The 18,966-nt window shown below is 42.2% G+C and overlaps 1 protein-coding gene across 1 annotated transcript; it reads left to right on the forward strand.

Annotated features, from left to right (window-relative positions):
- Positions 1–273: 273 nt before the first annotated feature.
- Positions 274–12,755, forward strand: LOC109865234 (dual specificity mitogen-activated protein kinase kinase 4-like). Its single transcript, XM_031799186.1, has 12 exons — positions 274–589; positions 1,217–1,252; positions 5,488–5,599; positions 6,079–6,253; positions 6,734–6,853; positions 10,924–11,043; positions 11,150–11,201; positions 11,307–11,434; positions 11,548–11,625; positions 11,808–11,956; positions 12,132–12,177; positions 12,277–12,755. Exons 1-12 carry the CDS (start codon positions 355–357, stop codon positions 12,388–12,390), a joined length of 1,365 nt encoding a protein of 454 aa, XP_031655046.1. The 5' UTR covers positions 274–354; the 3' UTR covers positions 12,391–12,755.
- Positions 12,756–18,966: the final 6,211 nt, after the last annotated feature.

The raw sequence follows: 18,966 nt of genomic DNA on the forward strand, positions 1-18,966 counted from the left end.
CCTAGGTGCTACAAATGGGCCAGCCCATCTGACATTTGCCCCGAAATGCCAGATGGCCAGTCCGCCTCTGCTCACGCATTCGCCTACTTTTACAACCTCTCTACTGCTGGGCCAACCTTACGTCTCCATTACCCCCATTCAATAAAGTATTTATGTACATATCCTTCCCTGTAGCCATATGAACTAGAATCCTCAAAAAGGGTTGCTCCAGTAGCCTCCACAGTACGTGCGGTGCCCAAAGTTAAAGCTTGGCGTCCCATACCAGCCCAATGGAAACCCCTACCCTTTCTGGCGTAACTTGTTACGCACAGACTTCCGTGACTGGGCCCGGGACGTCCATAGACGTGGCTGTCTATGCTGTGCTGCGTTCTCTGGCGCAGTGTCCCGTGTGGAAAGAGAGAGAGAGAGGGAGAAGTTTGCTCTGCCTGCATCGCAGCCTCGGCGCTGCTGGAATCGAACACAACAATGGCGACTCCCAGTTCCAGCAGCAACTCAACAACCTCCAGCGGAAACAGCAACATTGCAGGATCCACCTCGCACCACCATCACCCGCAAACACAACACATGACCACCGTCAGCAGCATGCAAGGTTATACCAGATGCCCTAAATGTCTATTTTCAAGTTGATCAGAGCTATTAAACGTTAGCTGTTGAAAAACATGACTTGGCTAGCCTAACTACCATTGCCCCGAGGCTAAGCTACATAGCAGAGATGCAGTGTAGCTAACTATATATTCTGCTAAATGTAGCGCGTCGGCAATTTGTTGCAACATTGTGTTTTTCTGCGAGGTGTACTGTAACAATGTTACAACCGCTGATATGTAAACGCACCAACTGAAAAGTGTTGCGTTGCAGTTACAGACGTTCCACCCGCAATTGAGTTTACATCAACCGATGTTAGCTGCTACATGCACAACTCAACCCAAGGCCTACTACCAGATTTAGAAACCTACCTATTTATTACTGTATTGTTACTCAATTAATTACACTATTTGTAGATAATAACGATTCAATTACTTTGTTTTATAATATATATTTTACCTTTTTAAACAATGAGACATAATTGGAATTGAAATGTTAACTGTCAGTGCTATATTTTGAGTGACATCGTATTATGTAGCTATCTGTGATCAGTGTTGGTGCTATCTACTATGTACTTCGTGTGTGTCTGTCGGGAATTGTCCAGGTTCAACTCTTTTATTTTTAAACATTTCAGAAAGCAACACGTGCTGGAGGTGTCAAAACGAAACAGGTACTATTTATTTTTATTTATAGGATTTCAGTAGAATATTACTTGGTTCATGTGATGGAATATGATTCACCATAGTTGTCTGCTCCCCATTTCTCTTTTGTGTTTGATTTCCTCATTCTGTATTACGTTGTGTTTTCATGAATTGGTATGGGTTCCATGTTAGAAGTTTGCCACCATTCCATAGCTACTGAAAATAAATTATTGTGTATGTGAGGCCCAAAATCTTAGACAGCCAAATATGTGTAGGGTAGCATAAATAACATAACCAGCTCTCACTTGCCCTTGAAAGCCAGAGTTGCACAGTCATAGTGCATTGATGACTTCCATCCAGGTTATATAATGACCAGACAACAGGAAGATATCTCTCTCTCTCTCCTTTTAGGGTTTCAGATAGGGTGGGTATAATTTGTGGAACATTCCAACAGGAATATGTTCCAAAAACTTCGTAAAGTACAAGGTTGCCAATAAACGACGCATACAAAGTTGCCTGATCAATTCACCTAACTAGCTGCTAACTAGCTGCCGAATAGCCATCAACTCACCACGTAGCTCATTCTTAATATTTGTCCATAGGCTACCAGATTGAGGACAGACATTTTTCGGAATTAACGTGGTGAGTTAAAAAAAACTTTATGAATTAGCCCACCCCCTACTCGGTAGTTTATTCTGCCGCTATTCAACCTTGTAATTTACAAAGTTTTTGGAACAGATTCCTGTTGGAACATTTAACAAATTATACCCACTAACACACTCTCGTAGCACACCAACCCTCTCTCTCTGTGGGTGCATCTCAATATTTGGAAGTGGCTTCCTCTCCCTGTCTGCTTTCATCCATCTGCATTGACTGGACAGGCAAAAGCAAATATTTGGTTGGTATCGACCGTATCTCTTTAACCTCTCTAGGGTATGTGGGAAGCGTCCCACCTGGCCAACATCCAGTGAGATTGCAGAGCGCCAAATACAGAAATACAAAATACATACAACTATTTTACATAGGTTTAAAGATTAACTTCTTGTGAATCCAACCACTGTGTCAGATTTCAAAAATGCAAATCATTACAAAAAGAGTAACCAGCCAAGTAGAAGAGTTACACAAGTCAGAAATAGAGATACAAATTAATCACTTAACTTTGATGAACTTCATATGTTTGCACTCAGAAGACATTCATTTATTCAATAAATGTTCCTTTTGTTTGATAAAGTCTCTCTTTATATCTGAAAACCTCCGTTTTGTTCGCATGTTTTCTTCAGTAATCCACAGGCTCAAACGCAGTCACAACAGGCAGACAAAAAAATCTAAATTGTATCCGTAAAGTTCATAGAAACATGTCAAACGATGTTTATATTCACTCCTCAGGTTGTTTTTAGCCTAAATAATCGATAATATTTAAACCGGACAATAACGTTGTCAATAGCAAAGGTAAACAAGAAAGGCACCCTCTCGGTCGCACACATGAAACAGCTCTGTGACACGACAGGGTCCACTCATTCAGACTGCTCTTACTCCCTCATTTTTCAGAATACAAGCCTGAAACAATTTCTAAAGACTGTTGACATCTAGTGGAATGCATCGGAACTGCAAATTGAGTCCTAAATCAATGCATACTGTAATGGCATTGAACAGAAAACTACAACATCAAAAAATAATCCTACTTTCTGAATGGATTTTTCTCAGGTTTTTTTCTGCCAAATCAGTTATGTTATACTCACATACATTATTTTAACAGTTCTGGAAACTTTAGGGTGTTTTCTATCCAGATCCACTAACTATATGCATATCCTATCTTCTGGGCCTGAGTAGAAGGCAGTTTAATTTGCGCATGCTTTTCATCCAAAATTCCAAATGCTGCCCCCTACCCTAGAGAAGTTAACCTAGTATGTGTTGTCAGAGCCGCAAAGGAGAGGAGACAAGGAGTGGAAGCCACTCTAGACTATTGAGATGCAGTCTGTGTGATTCTCTGCTAGTGGGCTGTCTGTCCACTGTTCTATATTGACTAATCTAATCCATGGTGGAGCGTTGGTTTGGGTGATGACCCATTTTCACCTGGGCATAATGGTTAAAGGGACAACTAGTTGGGGTACTGCAAAACAAGTCCAGGCATTCCATGCTTTTCTTATCTCTTATTCTGAGCATCTGAGATTTACTATGTACTCTGTCAAATCAGTTTCCTTGATCTTCTGATTTTGTGTGAGGATAATGTTCTATACACTGATCCCTACAGGAAACCTACTGATCGTAACAGTTTGTTGAGGGCTGATAGTTGTCACCCGCTTCCCTTGAAAAACAGTCTGCCCTGCTGCCAATTCTGTCCAATCAAAATAATTAGCAAAAAACATTCTGATTTCGACAGAAATATAACTATACCGGTAAATTAACCAATGATATCAAGCCACACCCGGCCATGATTACAGACACCTGTGTCTGTCCTTTGACACTATATAAACTAGTGACTCAGTGTTTGTCATTATACCCTGATGAAGACAGTTTGTCTGTCCAAACATTGGTTATTAAATGACTGTATCTGAGCTCCTAGAGTGTGTTGCTCTCTCCTTTATTTTTTCACGAGGACCTATTTCCACCTGGGTATATGGTTAAAGGGACAACTAGTACTGCACCTCGGATTTGGCCCTGTAGGCCACTGTTCACTGTCCAATAAGACCGACACTTTCCCATCTCATCCTCAACATTATCATCTAGTGGAGTATTTAACAGTTATTATGTGACATACATCCCTGATACAAGACCATGATAGTCAAATGGAGCACTTCTTAAAGAGTCAACAGATATCTACTATGCTAGTGCGGAATAGTTGATATTGTGGGGCGGAAGGTAGTTAGAGCGTTGGACTAGTAACCAGAAAGGTTACAAGATCGAATCCCCGAGCTGACAAGGTACACATCTGTCGTTCTGCCCCTGAACAAGGCAGTTAACCCACCGTTCCTAGGCAGTTAACCCACTGTTCCTAGGCAGTTAACCCACTGTTCCTAGGCAGTTAACCCACTGTTCCTAGGCAGTTAACCCACTGTTCCTAGGCAGTTAACCCACCGTTCCTAGGCAGTTAACCCACCGTTCCTAGGAAGTTAAGGTCCCACAGTTGACAGTGCATGTCAGAGCAAAAACCAAGCCATAAGGTCGAAGGAATTGTCCGTAGAGCTCAGAGACAGGATTGTGTTAAGGCACAGATCTGGCGATGGGTACCAAAAAATGTCTGCAGCATTGAAGGTCCCCAAGAACACAGTGGCCTCCATCATTCTTAAATGGAAGAAGTTTGGAACCACCAATACTCTTCCTTGAGCTGGCCACCCAGGAGAAGAACAAGATTCTCTGGTCTGATGAAACCAAGATTGAACTCTTTGGCCTGAATGCCAAGTGCCACATCTGGAGGAAACCTGGCACCATCCCTATTGTGAAGCATGGTGGTGACAGCATTATGCTGTGGGGATGTTTTTCAGTGGCAGGGACTGAGAGAATAAATCAGGGTCGAGAGAAAGATGCACGGAGAAAGTACAGAGATCCTTGATGAAAACCTGCTCCAGAGCACTCAGGACCTCAGACTGGGGCGAAGGACCACACACCAGATCTGTAACCTAATAAACTGCATGGTTACTTGAGTCGTAGTGGGAGGACCACACACCAGATCTGTAACCTAATAAACTGCATGGTTACCTGAGTCGTAGTGGGAGGACCAAACACCAGATCTGTAGCCTAATAAACTACATGGTTACCTGAGTCGTAGTGGGAGGACCAAACACCAGATCTGTAGCCTAATAAACTGCATGGTTACCTGAGTCATAGTGGGAGGACCACATCATATCATCACGTGATTCCACGTTTACTTTGATATGATGGTGTTTATATATCAATGTTTGTGCATTAAGGAGTTTCCATCGCCATTTCTTACATAACAAATTTTACCGACACAAAATAATCCCACCGTGTCAAACAAACAAACAAATGTATTAAATTATACCCGAAACTTCCTGTTCCCATCTCGCATGATTAAATAAAAATACGTTAAAGTTTACTGTTGATGGAAACTGTTGATGGAAACATGGTTATTGGTCTCACTTTATGATACAGTCCTGAAAACTATTTCATACTGTGAAATATACTTATTCGGTTCCATCCCCATAGAATCATAACTATATGTCCCATTCACCAATGTAGCATCATCCGGTTTCCCTTATTCCCTAACCAGCATATGTTGTGTACAAACTCTGTGTCTCTCTGCCAGGTAAACGTAAAGCCCTGAAGCTAAACTTCGCCAACCCTTCAGTGAAGCCAGCGACCAGGTTGCCCCTCAACCCCTCACCTTCAACTGCCCCTTCCTTCCAGAACCCACACATGTAAGTGTTGTGGAGAGCGGATCAGAAATGCACATTTAGAGACCTGATAGTCCTTAGGTTTCTAACAGGTTATGTATTTCTGTTTGGTTGAGGTAGAGAAACATCTTGACACGGTCTGTAGGGTACTGTCTGTGTGAAGGAATAGTGTTTAAGATGGCTCTGAGAATACAGCAGAATGGCTGCATGATTAGTTAGCATCTTCAGTCTCTTCTTCAGCGTGGTCTGCTCTGCTATTGAGGAAGAAACCAAGACGTTATGATTGTAAAGGGACGAGGTGGGTTAGAAATCACTTCCTTGTGCATCATATGATGCTCCCTTTTGCCCCAAAACACTCTTCTTCATTCTCTCTGTTTCCTCTTTTTCTTCTCAATTCCTCTTTCCACCTCCTCCCTCTCTCACCCTGTCTTTGTCCTTCCCCACATCTCTTTCCTCTCTTCTTCATCCCCTCCCTGCTCTTCCTCCTCTCCCTCCCCCTACAGAGAGCGTATGAGGACACACAGTATCGAGTCGTCGGGGAAGCTGAAGATTTCTACGGAGAATGCCTGTGACTTCACGGCCGAGGACCTGAGGGACCTGGGTGAGATCGGCCGCGGGGCCTACGGCTCCGTCAACCAGATGCAGCACAAACCCAGTGGACAGATCATGGCCGTCAAGGTGACCACACCAGCTGCTCTCATCCTCACTGACTGAGACGTTCCAAGTTGAATACTAACGTTGATATACTGTAGTCTACGCACCTCGTAAATCAGATTGATCCGGGTTACGCGGGCGGGTGTTAAGGAGCGCGGTTCGGCGGGTCATGTTTCGGGGAAGCATAACACCGACTTTCGCCTCTCCCAATCCCGCTGGGGAGTTGCAGCGATGAGGCAAGATTGTAGTGGATCACAATTGGATATCACGACAATGGGGAGAAAAATGTGCGCATTTCAAGGATGGTGCATAACAAGTATGAGACCTGGTAAAATATTGTCTTGGTTCTTGGTGGATGGTAGACCTAGAGATACAACAGGGTTTTTAATGGTCTTCATCAGGTGACGACTAGGACTATAAAACTGATCTCTGAGCTGTTAATCGTTTCCTCTATTTCTGCTGAACACCTGTTGTCGTCTCTGTCCCCCCCCCCCCCCCCCCCAGAGGATCCGCTCCACGGTGGATGAGAAGGAGCAGAAGCAGCTGCTGATGGATCTAGACGTGGTGATGAGGAGTAGTGACTGTCTCTACATCGTTCAGTTCTACGGAGCTCTCTTCAGAGAGGTGAGATTTTTCAAATCACATTTTATTTGTCACATGATTGGTAAACAACAAGGTGTGGACTAACACTAATGCTTACTGAAGGCCCCTTTCCCTTGTTAATAAGACAAGGAATAAATACACAATGAGTAACAATAACTTGGCTATATACATGGGTTATCAGTACTGAGTTGATGGGCAGGGGTACGAGGTAATTGAAGTAGATGAGTACATATAGGGAGGGATAAAGTGACTAGGCAGGATAGATTAGCAGCAGCGTATGTGATGAGTCTAAAGAGTTCATGCAAAGGGGGTTCAATGCAGATAGTCCGGGTAGCTATTTGAAGCTGTTCCTGGTCCTATTGGTTCCAGACTTGGTGCGGAACGGTTCCGTATTTCACTGAAAGAATAAATGTTTGTTTTTCTAAATGATAGTTTCCGGATTCAAACATATTAATGACCTAAGGCTCGTATTTCTGTGTGTTATTATGTTATAATTAAGTCTACCATCTGACTGAGCGATGGTAGGCACCAGCAGGCTCGTAAGCATTCATTCAAACAGAACTTTCGTGCGTTTTGCCAGCAGCTCTTCGCTGTGCTTCAAGCATTGCGCTGTTTATGACTTCAAGCCTATCAACTCCCAAGATTAGGCTGGTGTAACCGATGTGAAATGGCTAGCTAGTTAACGGGGTGCGCGCTAATAGCGTTTCAAACGTCACTCGCTCTGAGACTTGGAGTAGTTGTTCCCCTTGCTCTGCATGGGTAAAGCTGCTTCGAGGGTGACTGTTGTCGATGTGTTCCTGGTTCGAGCCCAGGTAGGAGCGAGGAGAGGGACGGAAGCTATACTGTTACACTGGCAATACTAAAGTGCCTATAAGAACATCCAATAGTCAAAGGTTAATGAAATACAAATGGTATATAGAGAAATAGTCCTATAATAACTACAACCTAAAACTTCTTACCTGGGATATTGAAGACTCATGTTCTGAGCAAGGAACTGAAACTTTCTTACATAGCACATATTGCACTTTTACTTTCTTCTCCAAACACTTTGTTTTTGCATTATTTAAACCAAATTGAACATTGAACATTCATTATTTACTTGAGGCTAAATTGATTTTATTGATGTATTATATTTAGTTAAAATAAGTGTTCATTCAGTATTGTTGTATTTGTCATTATTACAAATACATTAAAAAAATATATATATATAGTTTTTATTTTATTTAAATCGGCCAATTAATCGGCACCGGCTTTTTTGGTCCTCCAATAATCGGTATCGGTGTTGAAAAATCATAATCGGTCGACCTCTAGTCCTGACACCACACTGCCAGATCTCTGACCTCCTCCCTGTAGGCTGTCTCATCGTCGTCAGTGATCAGTCCTACCGCTGTCGGGTCATCAGCAAACTTAATGATGGTGTTGGAGTCGTGCCTGGTCATGCAGTCATGTGTAAACAGGGAGTACAGGAGGGGATTGAGCACACACCCCTGAGGGGCCCCTGTGTTGATAATCAGCATGGCAGATGTGTTGTTACCTACCCTTACCACCTAGGGGTGGCCAATCAGGAAGTCCAGGATCCAGTTGCAGAGGGAGGTGTTAAGTCCCAAGCTTCGAGGGTACTATGGTGTTGAACGCTGAGCTTGAGTCAATAAACAACATTCACAGGTGTTCCTCTTGTCCAGGTGGGAGAGGGCAGTGTGGAGTGTAAGTGAGACGGTGTTATCGGTTAATATAATATCTACAGTACATGTTTCAATACCTACATGACTGTATATTATATATTAGAAGTAGTGACTGTTTCTATACTGAACAAAAAATATTAACGCAACATGTAAAGTCTTGGTCCCATGTTTCATGCGCTGAAATAAAAGTTCATAGAAATGTTCTATATGCACAAAATCTTATTTTATTTCGATTTTATTTTTTATCTTAATTCGCTCAGATTTTGTGCATACATTTGTTTACATCCTTGTTAGTGAGCCTTTGTCCTTTTGTCAAGATAATCCATCCACCTGACAGGTGTGGCATGTGCAGGAGCTGGTTAAACTGCATGATCTGCACAGGTGCACTTTGTGCTGGGGACAACAAAAGGCCACTGTAAAATGTGCAGTTTTGTCACACAGTGCCACAGATGTCTCAGGTTTTGAGGGAGCGTGCAATTGGCATGCTGACTGCAGGAATGACCACCAGAGCTTTTGGCAGAGAATTGAATGTTAATTTCTTACCATAAGCCGCATCAAGTCGTTTATGAAGAATTTGGTAGTACGTCCTACCTGCGTCACAACCGCAGACCACGTGTAACCACGCCAACCCAGGACCTCCACATCTGGTTTCTTCACCTGCGGGCTCATCTGAGACCAGCCACCAGAGGACATCTGATGAAACTGAGGAGTATTTCTGTCTATGATAAAGCTCTTTTGTGGGGGAAAAACTCATTTAGATTGGCCGGTCCTGGCTTCCCAGTGGGTGGTCCTATGCCCCCCCCCCCACCCCATGGCTCCACCTCTGCCCAGTCATGTGAAAGCCATAGATTAGGGCCTAATAATTTTATTTGCGGGCGGCAGGTAGCCTAGTGGTTAGAGTGTTGGACTAGTAACCAAAAGGTTGGAAGATTGAATCCCCGAGGTGACAAGGTAAAAATCTGTCGTTCTATCCCTGAACAAGGCAGTTAAACCCACTGTTCCCAGGTTGTCATTGAAAATAAGAATTTGTTCTTAACGGACTTGCCTAGTTAAATAAAGGTTAAATAAAATTAAAATAAAACATTTAAATTGACTGATTTCCTTATATAAACTGTAACTCAGTAAAATTGTTAATTGTTGCATGTTATACACTAATGGACCAAAAGTATGTGGACACCTGCTTGGCGAACATCTCATTCCAAAATCATGGGCATTAATATGGAGTTGGTCCCCCCCTTTGCTGCTATAACAGCCTCCACTCTTCTGGGAAGGCTTCCTACTAGATGTTGGAACATTGCTGCGGGGACTTGCTTCCATTCAGCCACAAGGGCATTAGTGAGGTCAGCGCTCTGTTTAGGCCAGTCAAATTTTTACACACCATTCTTGACAAACCATTTCTGTATGGACCTCTTTTTGTGCATAGGCACATTGTCATGCTGAAACAGGAAAGGGCCTTCCTCAAACTGTTGCCACAAAGTTGGAAGCGCAGAATCACATAGAATGTCATCGTATGATGTAGCGTTTAAGATTTCCCTTCACTGGAACTAAGGGGCTTAGCCCAAACCATGAACTGCCCCAGACCATTAATCCACCTCCACCATCTTTACAGTGCACTATGCATTCGGCAGGTAAGGTTCTCCTGGCATCTGCCAAACCAGATTCGTCCGTTGGGCTGCCAAATGGTGAAGCTTGATTAATCTCGCTTGGTATTGTGATCTTAGACTTGTGTGCGTGTGGCTGCTCGGCCATGGAATCCCATTTCATGAAGCTCCCGACGAATAGTTGTTGTGTTGACGTGGCTTCCAGAGGCAGTTTGGAACTCGGTAGTGAGTGTTGTAACCGAGGACAGGTGATTTTTACGTGCCTTAGCACTCGGCGGTCCCATTCTGTGAGCTTGTGTTGGCCTACCACTTTGCGGCTGAGCCGTTGTTGCTCCTAGATGTTTCCACTTTACAATAACAGCACTTACAGTTGACCGGGGCAGCTCTAGCAGGGCAGAAATTTGACAAACTGACTTGTTGGAAAGGTGGCATCCTATGACGGTGCCACATTGAAAGTCACTGAGCTCTTCAGTAAGGCCATTCAACTGCCAATGTTTGTCTATGGAGTTTGCATGGCTGTTATGCTTGATTTTATACATCTGTCAGCAACTGGTGTGGCTGAAATGGCCTAATCCACTAATTTTAAGGGATGTACACATACTTTTGTAACAGCGCATGTTAGTTCTGTATATAGCATTCAGTTATACAGAGTTCTCGTCAGAAAGGTGAGAATAACTAATTAGACAGGTTCAGTTCCGGGGCAGTAGTAATTCTCAAATGTTTGGTCTGGACTGGGTGGTGGCAGGACATGTTGTTTTGTTACAATGTGGAACACTTGTGATCAATAATGACATTTCTTTCTCTTTAGGGCGACTGTTGGATATGTATGGAACTAATGTCTACCTCATTCGACAAATTCTACAAATGTGTATATTGTTCGTTAGATGACGTCATTCCAGAGGAAATATTAGGCAAAATTACATTAGCAGTGAGTGGTTATTTTATTTTCTGTGACTCTAATCTGTATATAACATATTTATATGAATGCAGTTGTTGGTCACTGATTGTAATGAAATGTGTTTGTTTCTTTACAGACCGTTAAAGCGCTGAACCACTTAAAAGAAAACTTGAAAATAATTCACAGAGGTAAGTTGCCAGATACATCTTTTAGAATTTTGGCCATATTTATGCAAATTCCAGCTGTGTGTGATGCATGAAGTCTAAAACGTCAGTATGTTTGTGATCTTACAGACATCAAACCTTCCAACATTCTCATGGACCGTAACGGCAACATCAAGCTGTGTGACTTTGGCATCAGTGGTCAGCTGGTGGACTCTATAGCCAAGACCAGAGACGCAGGCTGCCGACCCTACATGGCAGTAAGTCTGTACATTTTTTTGCGAAAATCTCACTAAAATGTCAAGCTAGGATTCGGTTCCTGAATTGTCCAGTATATCGTGGAAAAGTTGTTTGTTCTTTTCCTGTTGCTCAGCCGGAGAGGATAGACCCCAGTGCATCCAGACAAGGCTACGACGTCCGATCTGACGTGTGGAGTTTGGGGATAACCCTGGTAGTTATTTAATTCATACATTGATTTGATGGCCTCCAATGGGGAAAAACAGGTTTACTATGTTATAACCTAGCTGCACTGTTATTGATAACAATTTGTACACTAAGAAATACACAATCTAACTATTTCTAAACCCTTGTTGGTGGTAGTCAATGAGTAATTGCATTTCTGCGTGTCTTCAGTATGAGTTGGCCACCGGCAGATTCCCGTACCCCAAGTGGAATAGCGTGTTTGATCAGCTGACCCAGGTGGTGAAGGGCGAGCCGCCGCAGCTCTGCAACTCTGAGGACAGGCAGTTCTCCCCTAAGTTCATCAACTTTGTTAATTTATGGTGAGTATCACCTCTGGTGAAAGCAGTCTACCACTCCCTCCAGTGGACATTGCTATTAGACTCTCACCCTAGAGGATTCACCATTGTTTTTTTCCTCCCTCTCCTGGTAGAATGGTGAAAAGGCAACATTGCTCTTTCTGTTGTCTTGCCAATTGCTTCTTCTCTTGTTCTACAGCCTCACAAAGGATGAGTCAAAACGGCCCAAGTACAAGGAGCTCCTGGTACGTTAGTGGATTTCACTGTGTATTGACTGCTATGTGGGCAGCAGCAAAGCTTGACCTAGTTTCTATGTGGCTGAGATAAATGTTTGTCTCCTCCAGAAACACCCGTTCATCCTGATGTACGAGGAGCGGTTTGTGGACGTGGCCAGCTACGTGTGTCGTATCCTGGACCAGATCCCTGCCTCCCCTATCTCCCCTATGTATGTGGACTGACGGGGGGACGGGGGGGGGATCAGTACACCGCGACACACAACGCATGACATCCCGTGCCCTCAGTTACTATAGTAACAAGGTGTTTGTTTCCATGAGAACAATTCCATATTCCAAACCAATCGCTCTGTGCAATACGATAATACACACATACTTGTAGCCACCCTGTTCAATGTCCATAAAAACATCTAGATTATCCTCCCGTCTTCAGACAGCTAAACTTGAAGACATTCAATTGGCTCAACGTATATACACAACGGGTCATCTTTTTTATGTGCTAGGAAAAGAAACGGTTTAGAGTCAATATATGGTGTATACTTGAAAATCAATGTCACCAAATAAACAAACATGTTGGAAAGTGCCGCTCATGAAGTTCTGAAAAAGAGTCATCTATTTGGATTGTACATTGTGGACTGTATTGTATGTATGCGTTTGTGTGCTCACCTCTACGTCGTCAGAAGTGTTTGTTTTTTTACAGATGTAATGCAGACAATGCAGACAGACTTGTCTGAGCGAGACAATGCAGACAGACTTGTCTGAGCGAGACAATGCAGACAGACTTGTCTGAGCGAGACAATGCAGACAGACTTGTCTGAGCGAGACAATGCAGACAGACTTGTCTGAGCGAGACAATGCATACAGACTTGTCTGAGCGAGACAATGCAGACAGACTTGTCTGAGCGAGACAATGCAGACAGACTTGTCTGAGCGAGACAATGCAGACAGACTTGTCTGAGCGAGACAATGCAGACAGACTTGTCTGAGCGAGACAATGCAGACAGACTTGTCTGAGCGAGACAATGCAGACAGACTTGTCTGAGCGAGACAATGCAGACATACTTGTCTGAGCGAGACAATGCAGACAGACTTGTCTGAGCGAGACACTCGAATCTCTCAGTATGCTGTGGGCACCTTACCTCATTGTAAATGAAGGGGTCTGATGATCTAGAAGTTATCGTTCCCTGAAACACAGATCGATGGTGTAAACATGGCTTTATTTTCTTAATATGCAATTTTACAGTATGACTCCAAATGTTGTTCTCTGCTAACTACAGTAGGATTGTAAATCTATATGTGTGTGTACATCTCAAAACAGTCTGCTATTGTTCACCGGTTCCGTTCAGCAGTTAGGACTTGTTACCACGGACGCATTCGACAATGTCTCCTCAAGCAGTTATAAGAGTACACAGTTCTCCACCTGCCACACGTTGCAAACTGGATGAAGTTACAGCCAGTCGGCAAGCTATTAAACCTATCACTTTGCAAGACGTCACAAGTTGAACATGTGTCGGATATACATTTCATTGCTTGACCAGGTCAGTGCTGCATCGGTCTGTGTAAAAGGAGTGTCCGACCCCCACGAAAGTCATGTTATACTACAGCACTGTTCAGCTGCCCAGCCTGCCTGATCACACACAGAATCATAGATAAAAATCGGCATGTGGCTCAGGCCGCTCGCCATGATACGAGGCTCGCGCTGATGGAAGGTTCTGTTTCCCTCGTCAACCCTTAGGCAACATGTAGGGCACATCTCAATAGTGTCTAGTGAAATCCTCTTCTTGTCCCCTTTTCCACTGATGTGAAAGACCTAGACAGGTGAACATTGAATAGATGTTACTGATAGGCTTTCACCTATCCTGTGTAGTCTGATCAGTGCAGATTGTTGTGTATTTGGGTCTCGAGTGGCCTAAGGGACTGCATTGCGGTGCTAGAGGCGTCACTACAGACCCTGGTTCGTTCCCAGGCTGTGTCACAACCGGCCGTGATTGGGAGTCCCATAGGGCGGCGCACAATTGGCCCAGCGTCATCCGGGTTAGGGCCGGGGTAGGCCGTCATTGTAAATAAGAACTTGTTCTGAACTGACTTGCCGAGTTAAATAACGGAAAAATAAAAAGATGAATGAGAGGTGAGGAAGTCACTCTCTTTTGCGCTCAGAAATCCACAGCGTCAGTCTTGTCAGGTCACCCACGTTCAGTGTATAATACTGTAGCGAAGCAAAAGAAACATGGAACTCCTTAGCTAGTGAACCAAACTGCAGGGCTTCAGCATCGCTATGTTGGAACCTGGGTTGTTTCGCTAAGCACAGTCGATGTGTTTGCCAGATAACTTCAATGACCCTTTCAGATGTAACTCCCAGGTTACTATATGTGATATTAAGAACTAGAAAAATACAATTGTTTTTAAATGTTTTAGGAAATGTAGCTGGCTAACATTTCATGAAGCTAAATTGTGCTTCACGAAATGCCCCCTTGGAAAAGCCAGGGGTCAGGGACAAGCGTTTCGTACAGAAATGTCGCGTACATATGCAGTTTATTCAGGAGAGAGGAAATTTACAGAATATTCGGATAGAAATGTACTACATAGACCTGACCAGATTCCCTGTTATGTGGAGTACGGAATCCAGTCGTCTCTATTCATTGCGTTTCTGTCTGAATTGTTCTAAACTTAGCATCTGAAGAAGCCTATGCTCTTATAAGCTGAGATGTGGAAAACTTATGGTTACATGGTGAATTGCAATTTATTGGAATGTTCATATTATAGATCATACAATGTTAAGGGCAATGAGTATGATATTGTATATTGATCAAGGGTAAAAAAATAAAAGTTCACATTGAGAAAATACATAGCGCTGTATTGTGAACCTGGGTCGTAGACAAAGTACAACACAGAAACAATGATTATTTGTGTTTAAAGTTTATTGCTTTCTCTTCTACAGTAATGCACTGCTATGGAAAGCTGTTCAGTGGCCAAGCAACAGGGAAGCTTTTTGTCAGATGTGAAATTTTGATGTGAAAAGAGAAAAGAAACATTAGGTGATCAGGATGGAGCACATGACCTGTGTGGCTGTTGTAAATGCCCAATGGCGTGGTGACAAACCTCAATTGATCTTGGGTGAAATCCTATAAACAAGGGTGCGACAGTTTAATTAAGAAGTAACGAGGGGGAAAAAGTTGTTTGAGAGAAATATTTGGTAAAAAAATAAATAAATCAAATAACAATGATACTGAACCAAATCTGACTGCTAATCCAAGACAAAGTTAGTGTTTTTAACGTTCTTCTGCATTACATTGAACAGAGACTGAAGATTCTGGTCGTGTTCCTCTGTTCAGACCTGGCTGACGCATGTCAGATCTTACAACGCCTGGATAGGTATTTTACGTATCAGCTAACCGCATGCAATGTTTGAGCAGGGGAACAACCTCTTTTCTTCGAGGCAGAACCTTAAACTCATTCCTTGAAAACAGCACTAGTTCGTGCTCCTGAAGTGAATCCATATGAGCCAAGCCTGCACCAATGGTAGAGCAGCGGTCAGATGACCTAAACATCACAATATCTCAGACAATCTCATTGGTACTATGGTGGTTAAATTACGGAGTGGCTTCCCACTGACCTTTTTTTCAGAGCATTAAAGGTCTTGACGCTTCTGGCATTTGCTTTGTCCTCTACTAGTAGAGAACAGGCTACTCTGGCGAATGTTGCTCATTTAATAAAGTTATGTTTGCAAGATCACAATGATATGTAGACTACTAACAGAACGGAATATACTGACATATTATAACGTTACTGTGAAACAAAAACCCCCACCGAATATTTCTCTCATGTGGCCAAAACAGATGCTGCATGGACGTTTCACAGGTAAAACTTTAAAAAATATAATTATCATTCACGATTGACGGTGCGGAATGTGAAGGGAAAGAGACCACACAAATGTGTGCGTAAGGTAAAGAAACACGTGCACAGAACATGATCCGCACGTGTGCAGAAGCTTGGGGACCTTTAGCGCTCAACAAAAAAAAAGGTAAGTGAAAAATTGATTCCCACGGCCATGGTCTTAAAATTATACCCATAGTTACGTTTACATATTCTAACAGTCCCTATTTGTTTAGCTATAGACCACATCATACATGTATTGCAGATGGGTAGTTATTTTGGTATATTTACATCTCAGTAAACTATTTTTCATTCCTGATTCATAATCATTCTACAGATCCTACCCTAAACCTCTGCAGCATAACGGTGGCTTTAGAAACAAGTTTATAAAAAGGTCACACGTACTTTGACATATTGAACACGGATTATTCTGTGCTAGATTCACAGTTCGTATTGGTGAATGGATATTTACTCTGCATATGCAGTACTTTTACATCATATTGTTCTCCATGGAAAACATATTTTTTGGGGAAGAACAATGCAAGATCAAAAAGGCAGAATATGAGTTTATGTTAATCTAATTTTATCATGAAGGAACGTCAAATATAAATATGATCAATGTATAAATAAAAAATACATGAAAAATAAATAACTAAGAAGTGAGTCTCTCTAAGATATAAATGGGTGAAATACAAAACAATAAATAATATAGGATGACATTCAGACAGATTTTATTGCCATACTTCTGACTTACTATGATGGATCCTTGCACTAAAAATGTGATGTGATTTATCAAAGCTGTGTGATAAAGGTGGCGCACTGTGCAGTACCATAGCGTTCCACATTCATGTTGTCTTGAATGATTGTGGATGCTTTGTGTGGCCAGAGTAACAGCATTGTTTGGTGTGATGGGATATGGACAGAGTGCTCCATTTGAAATACCAAGAGCGTTCTTGTTGTGAAGTGTTTAAGGCACAATCTTGAGTTAAATATTGCTCTCTCATCCTACAATCCATGCATTTCTGCATCTGAAGACACTTTTATCGAAACTGAGACAAAGGGGTTTTCCACACTAAAGGTACATATTTAGTCTTCATATTATTATATTGTAAATAAATCCACTAGTAAAGTGTGAGAAAAAAAACACAAACACTTGCATGGAACTTTCTTTCACTGCAAATACATTCTAGGTTTAAGCAAAGTGTGCCAATAATCTATGCTAATCAAGGTGCAAAATGTGAGATTTTGAAATATTTACATAGAAAATATCAAACGACATACTAAAATGACACATTTGATTATGTGATAGTTTCTAAAGTGTTCTCTCCCACACCACAGACAAATATCCAGACCTCAACTTGTCTCCGTCACAAACAATATAATATTTACAAATGTGGCATTCGATGTCATCTAAATCAGTTTGTAATCTCCTTTTGGTTTCCAGTAATAAAAACAAAAACTCACTGTTCACAAATAACACATTGATTGTCAAAATATGTATCTTCAAGTCTAGGTGCCATATTACTTAAAACTGTACGAAACTACTTGCATATATTCTATAGATTTCTTAAGGCAACGTTGTAATATATATATATTTGGGGCCGTAGTATTCATTTAATGAACATCGTTGTTGGATCTATCCAGAGTCATACTGCTTTTAGAGTTGTGCGCATCATTGTCCAAGAAGACAAAGATCATTTCAAACAGCACCCGGTGAATGCTTATTGTATAGCCCTTTGCCGGGCCGCGACCCTGCTTGTGGTTCTTTGGTAAATCCCATTGTAAATTTACCTGGAAGCGGTTTTGGTATCCAGGGCAAATTTGCCGAGATTTATTCAGCTGGTCTTTGGTTGCTGGTCAGTATTTTGTCTCTAGCTATTTTATTTTGCTAACTGGTTTCCTTCGGTGTCTTTTTCTAGGTAACTTGCTAGCGAGACACTATAGTATCTTGTTGTGTTTTCTAGGTAAGGTAAACTCACCCCATTCCGTACAAATGTGTGCAACCGCAACATTCAAACGAGGCTACAAAGAAAACTAATGGGACTGTGGCAACTGTGTTGACTTCAAAATTGGGGGTGTGAACTAGGTTTCTTTTCAAGCGTTGATCGACATGGTAATGGCTCTATAGTATTGGAGAAAAGTTTAAAAAACGGACCCTCCGTTACATCGGGACGTGTCATGCCGTAACGTACAGCACACATAATGCAACTATTTCTGTCTTACAATCTCTCTCCACCAGGTGTAGCACGTCTCTCATCCTTTTAAAATAAGAAATGGACAGTGACGGGGGTAAAGGGGGGATACCTAGCCATTTTTTGCATCATCATTGCATGCGATCATCATTCTCAAAGCTGCTGTTTACTTCTAAGATCACTTTAGCACCGCCCTAAAAACCTTCCAATAGGTATGTAATGACACGTTATATAAACTCTCTGTTTTATTTACATTTTAGAGGCGATAAGGTGATAAGTTGGACAGATCGAGTGAATTTGTATTTTTTTCCACACACGACATCTCTCCTTCTCACTATCACGCATTAGTTTCACTTCCCCACCCGCCATTTTTAAAAAGACCCGACGGGGCTCATTGCCTTCTTGAATCATGCAGAAACAGGCAGCGTTTAGGTCATGTAATTTATTCTGTTGGAAAGGGGAGAAATTGTGCTTTACAATGACATTACAGTTGATCTGGAAGTATTACGTTTTTGGGTGCTAAAATACGGGCAATTGTACGGACCAAGGCGATGTACGAGTTTACGTTAGCTAGCTAGTAACTTTAGCTAGACACTAATGTAATCTCACTCACGTTTGTACATCGCCTTGGTCCGTACAATTGACCTTATTTTAGCGCCCCCAAAAATGTAATACTTCCAGATCAACTGTAATGTCAATACCATTGTAAAACACAATTTCTCCCCTTTCCAACACA

Source organism: Oncorhynchus kisutch, linkage group LG20 (assembly GCF_002021735.2).
Source record: "Oncorhynchus kisutch isolate 150728-3 linkage group LG20, Okis_V2, whole genome shotgun sequence".
NCBI lineage: Eukaryota > Metazoa > Chordata > Actinopteri > Salmoniformes > Salmonidae > Oncorhynchus > Oncorhynchus kisutch.

Coding starts and splice junctions, on each gene's coding strand:
- LOC109865234 (XM_031799186.1), top strand. CDS start 355: ATGCTGTGCTGCGTTCTCTGGCGCAGTGTCCCGTGTGGAAAGAGAGAG. Junction 1,253..5,487: donor GAGGTGTCAAAACGAAACAG/GTACTATTTATT, acceptor TCTCTCTGCCAG/GTAAACGTAAAGCCCTGAAG. Junction 6,254..6,733: donor GACAGATCATGGCCGTCAAG/GTGACCACACCA, acceptor CCCCCCCCCCAG/AGGATCCGCTCCACGGTGGA.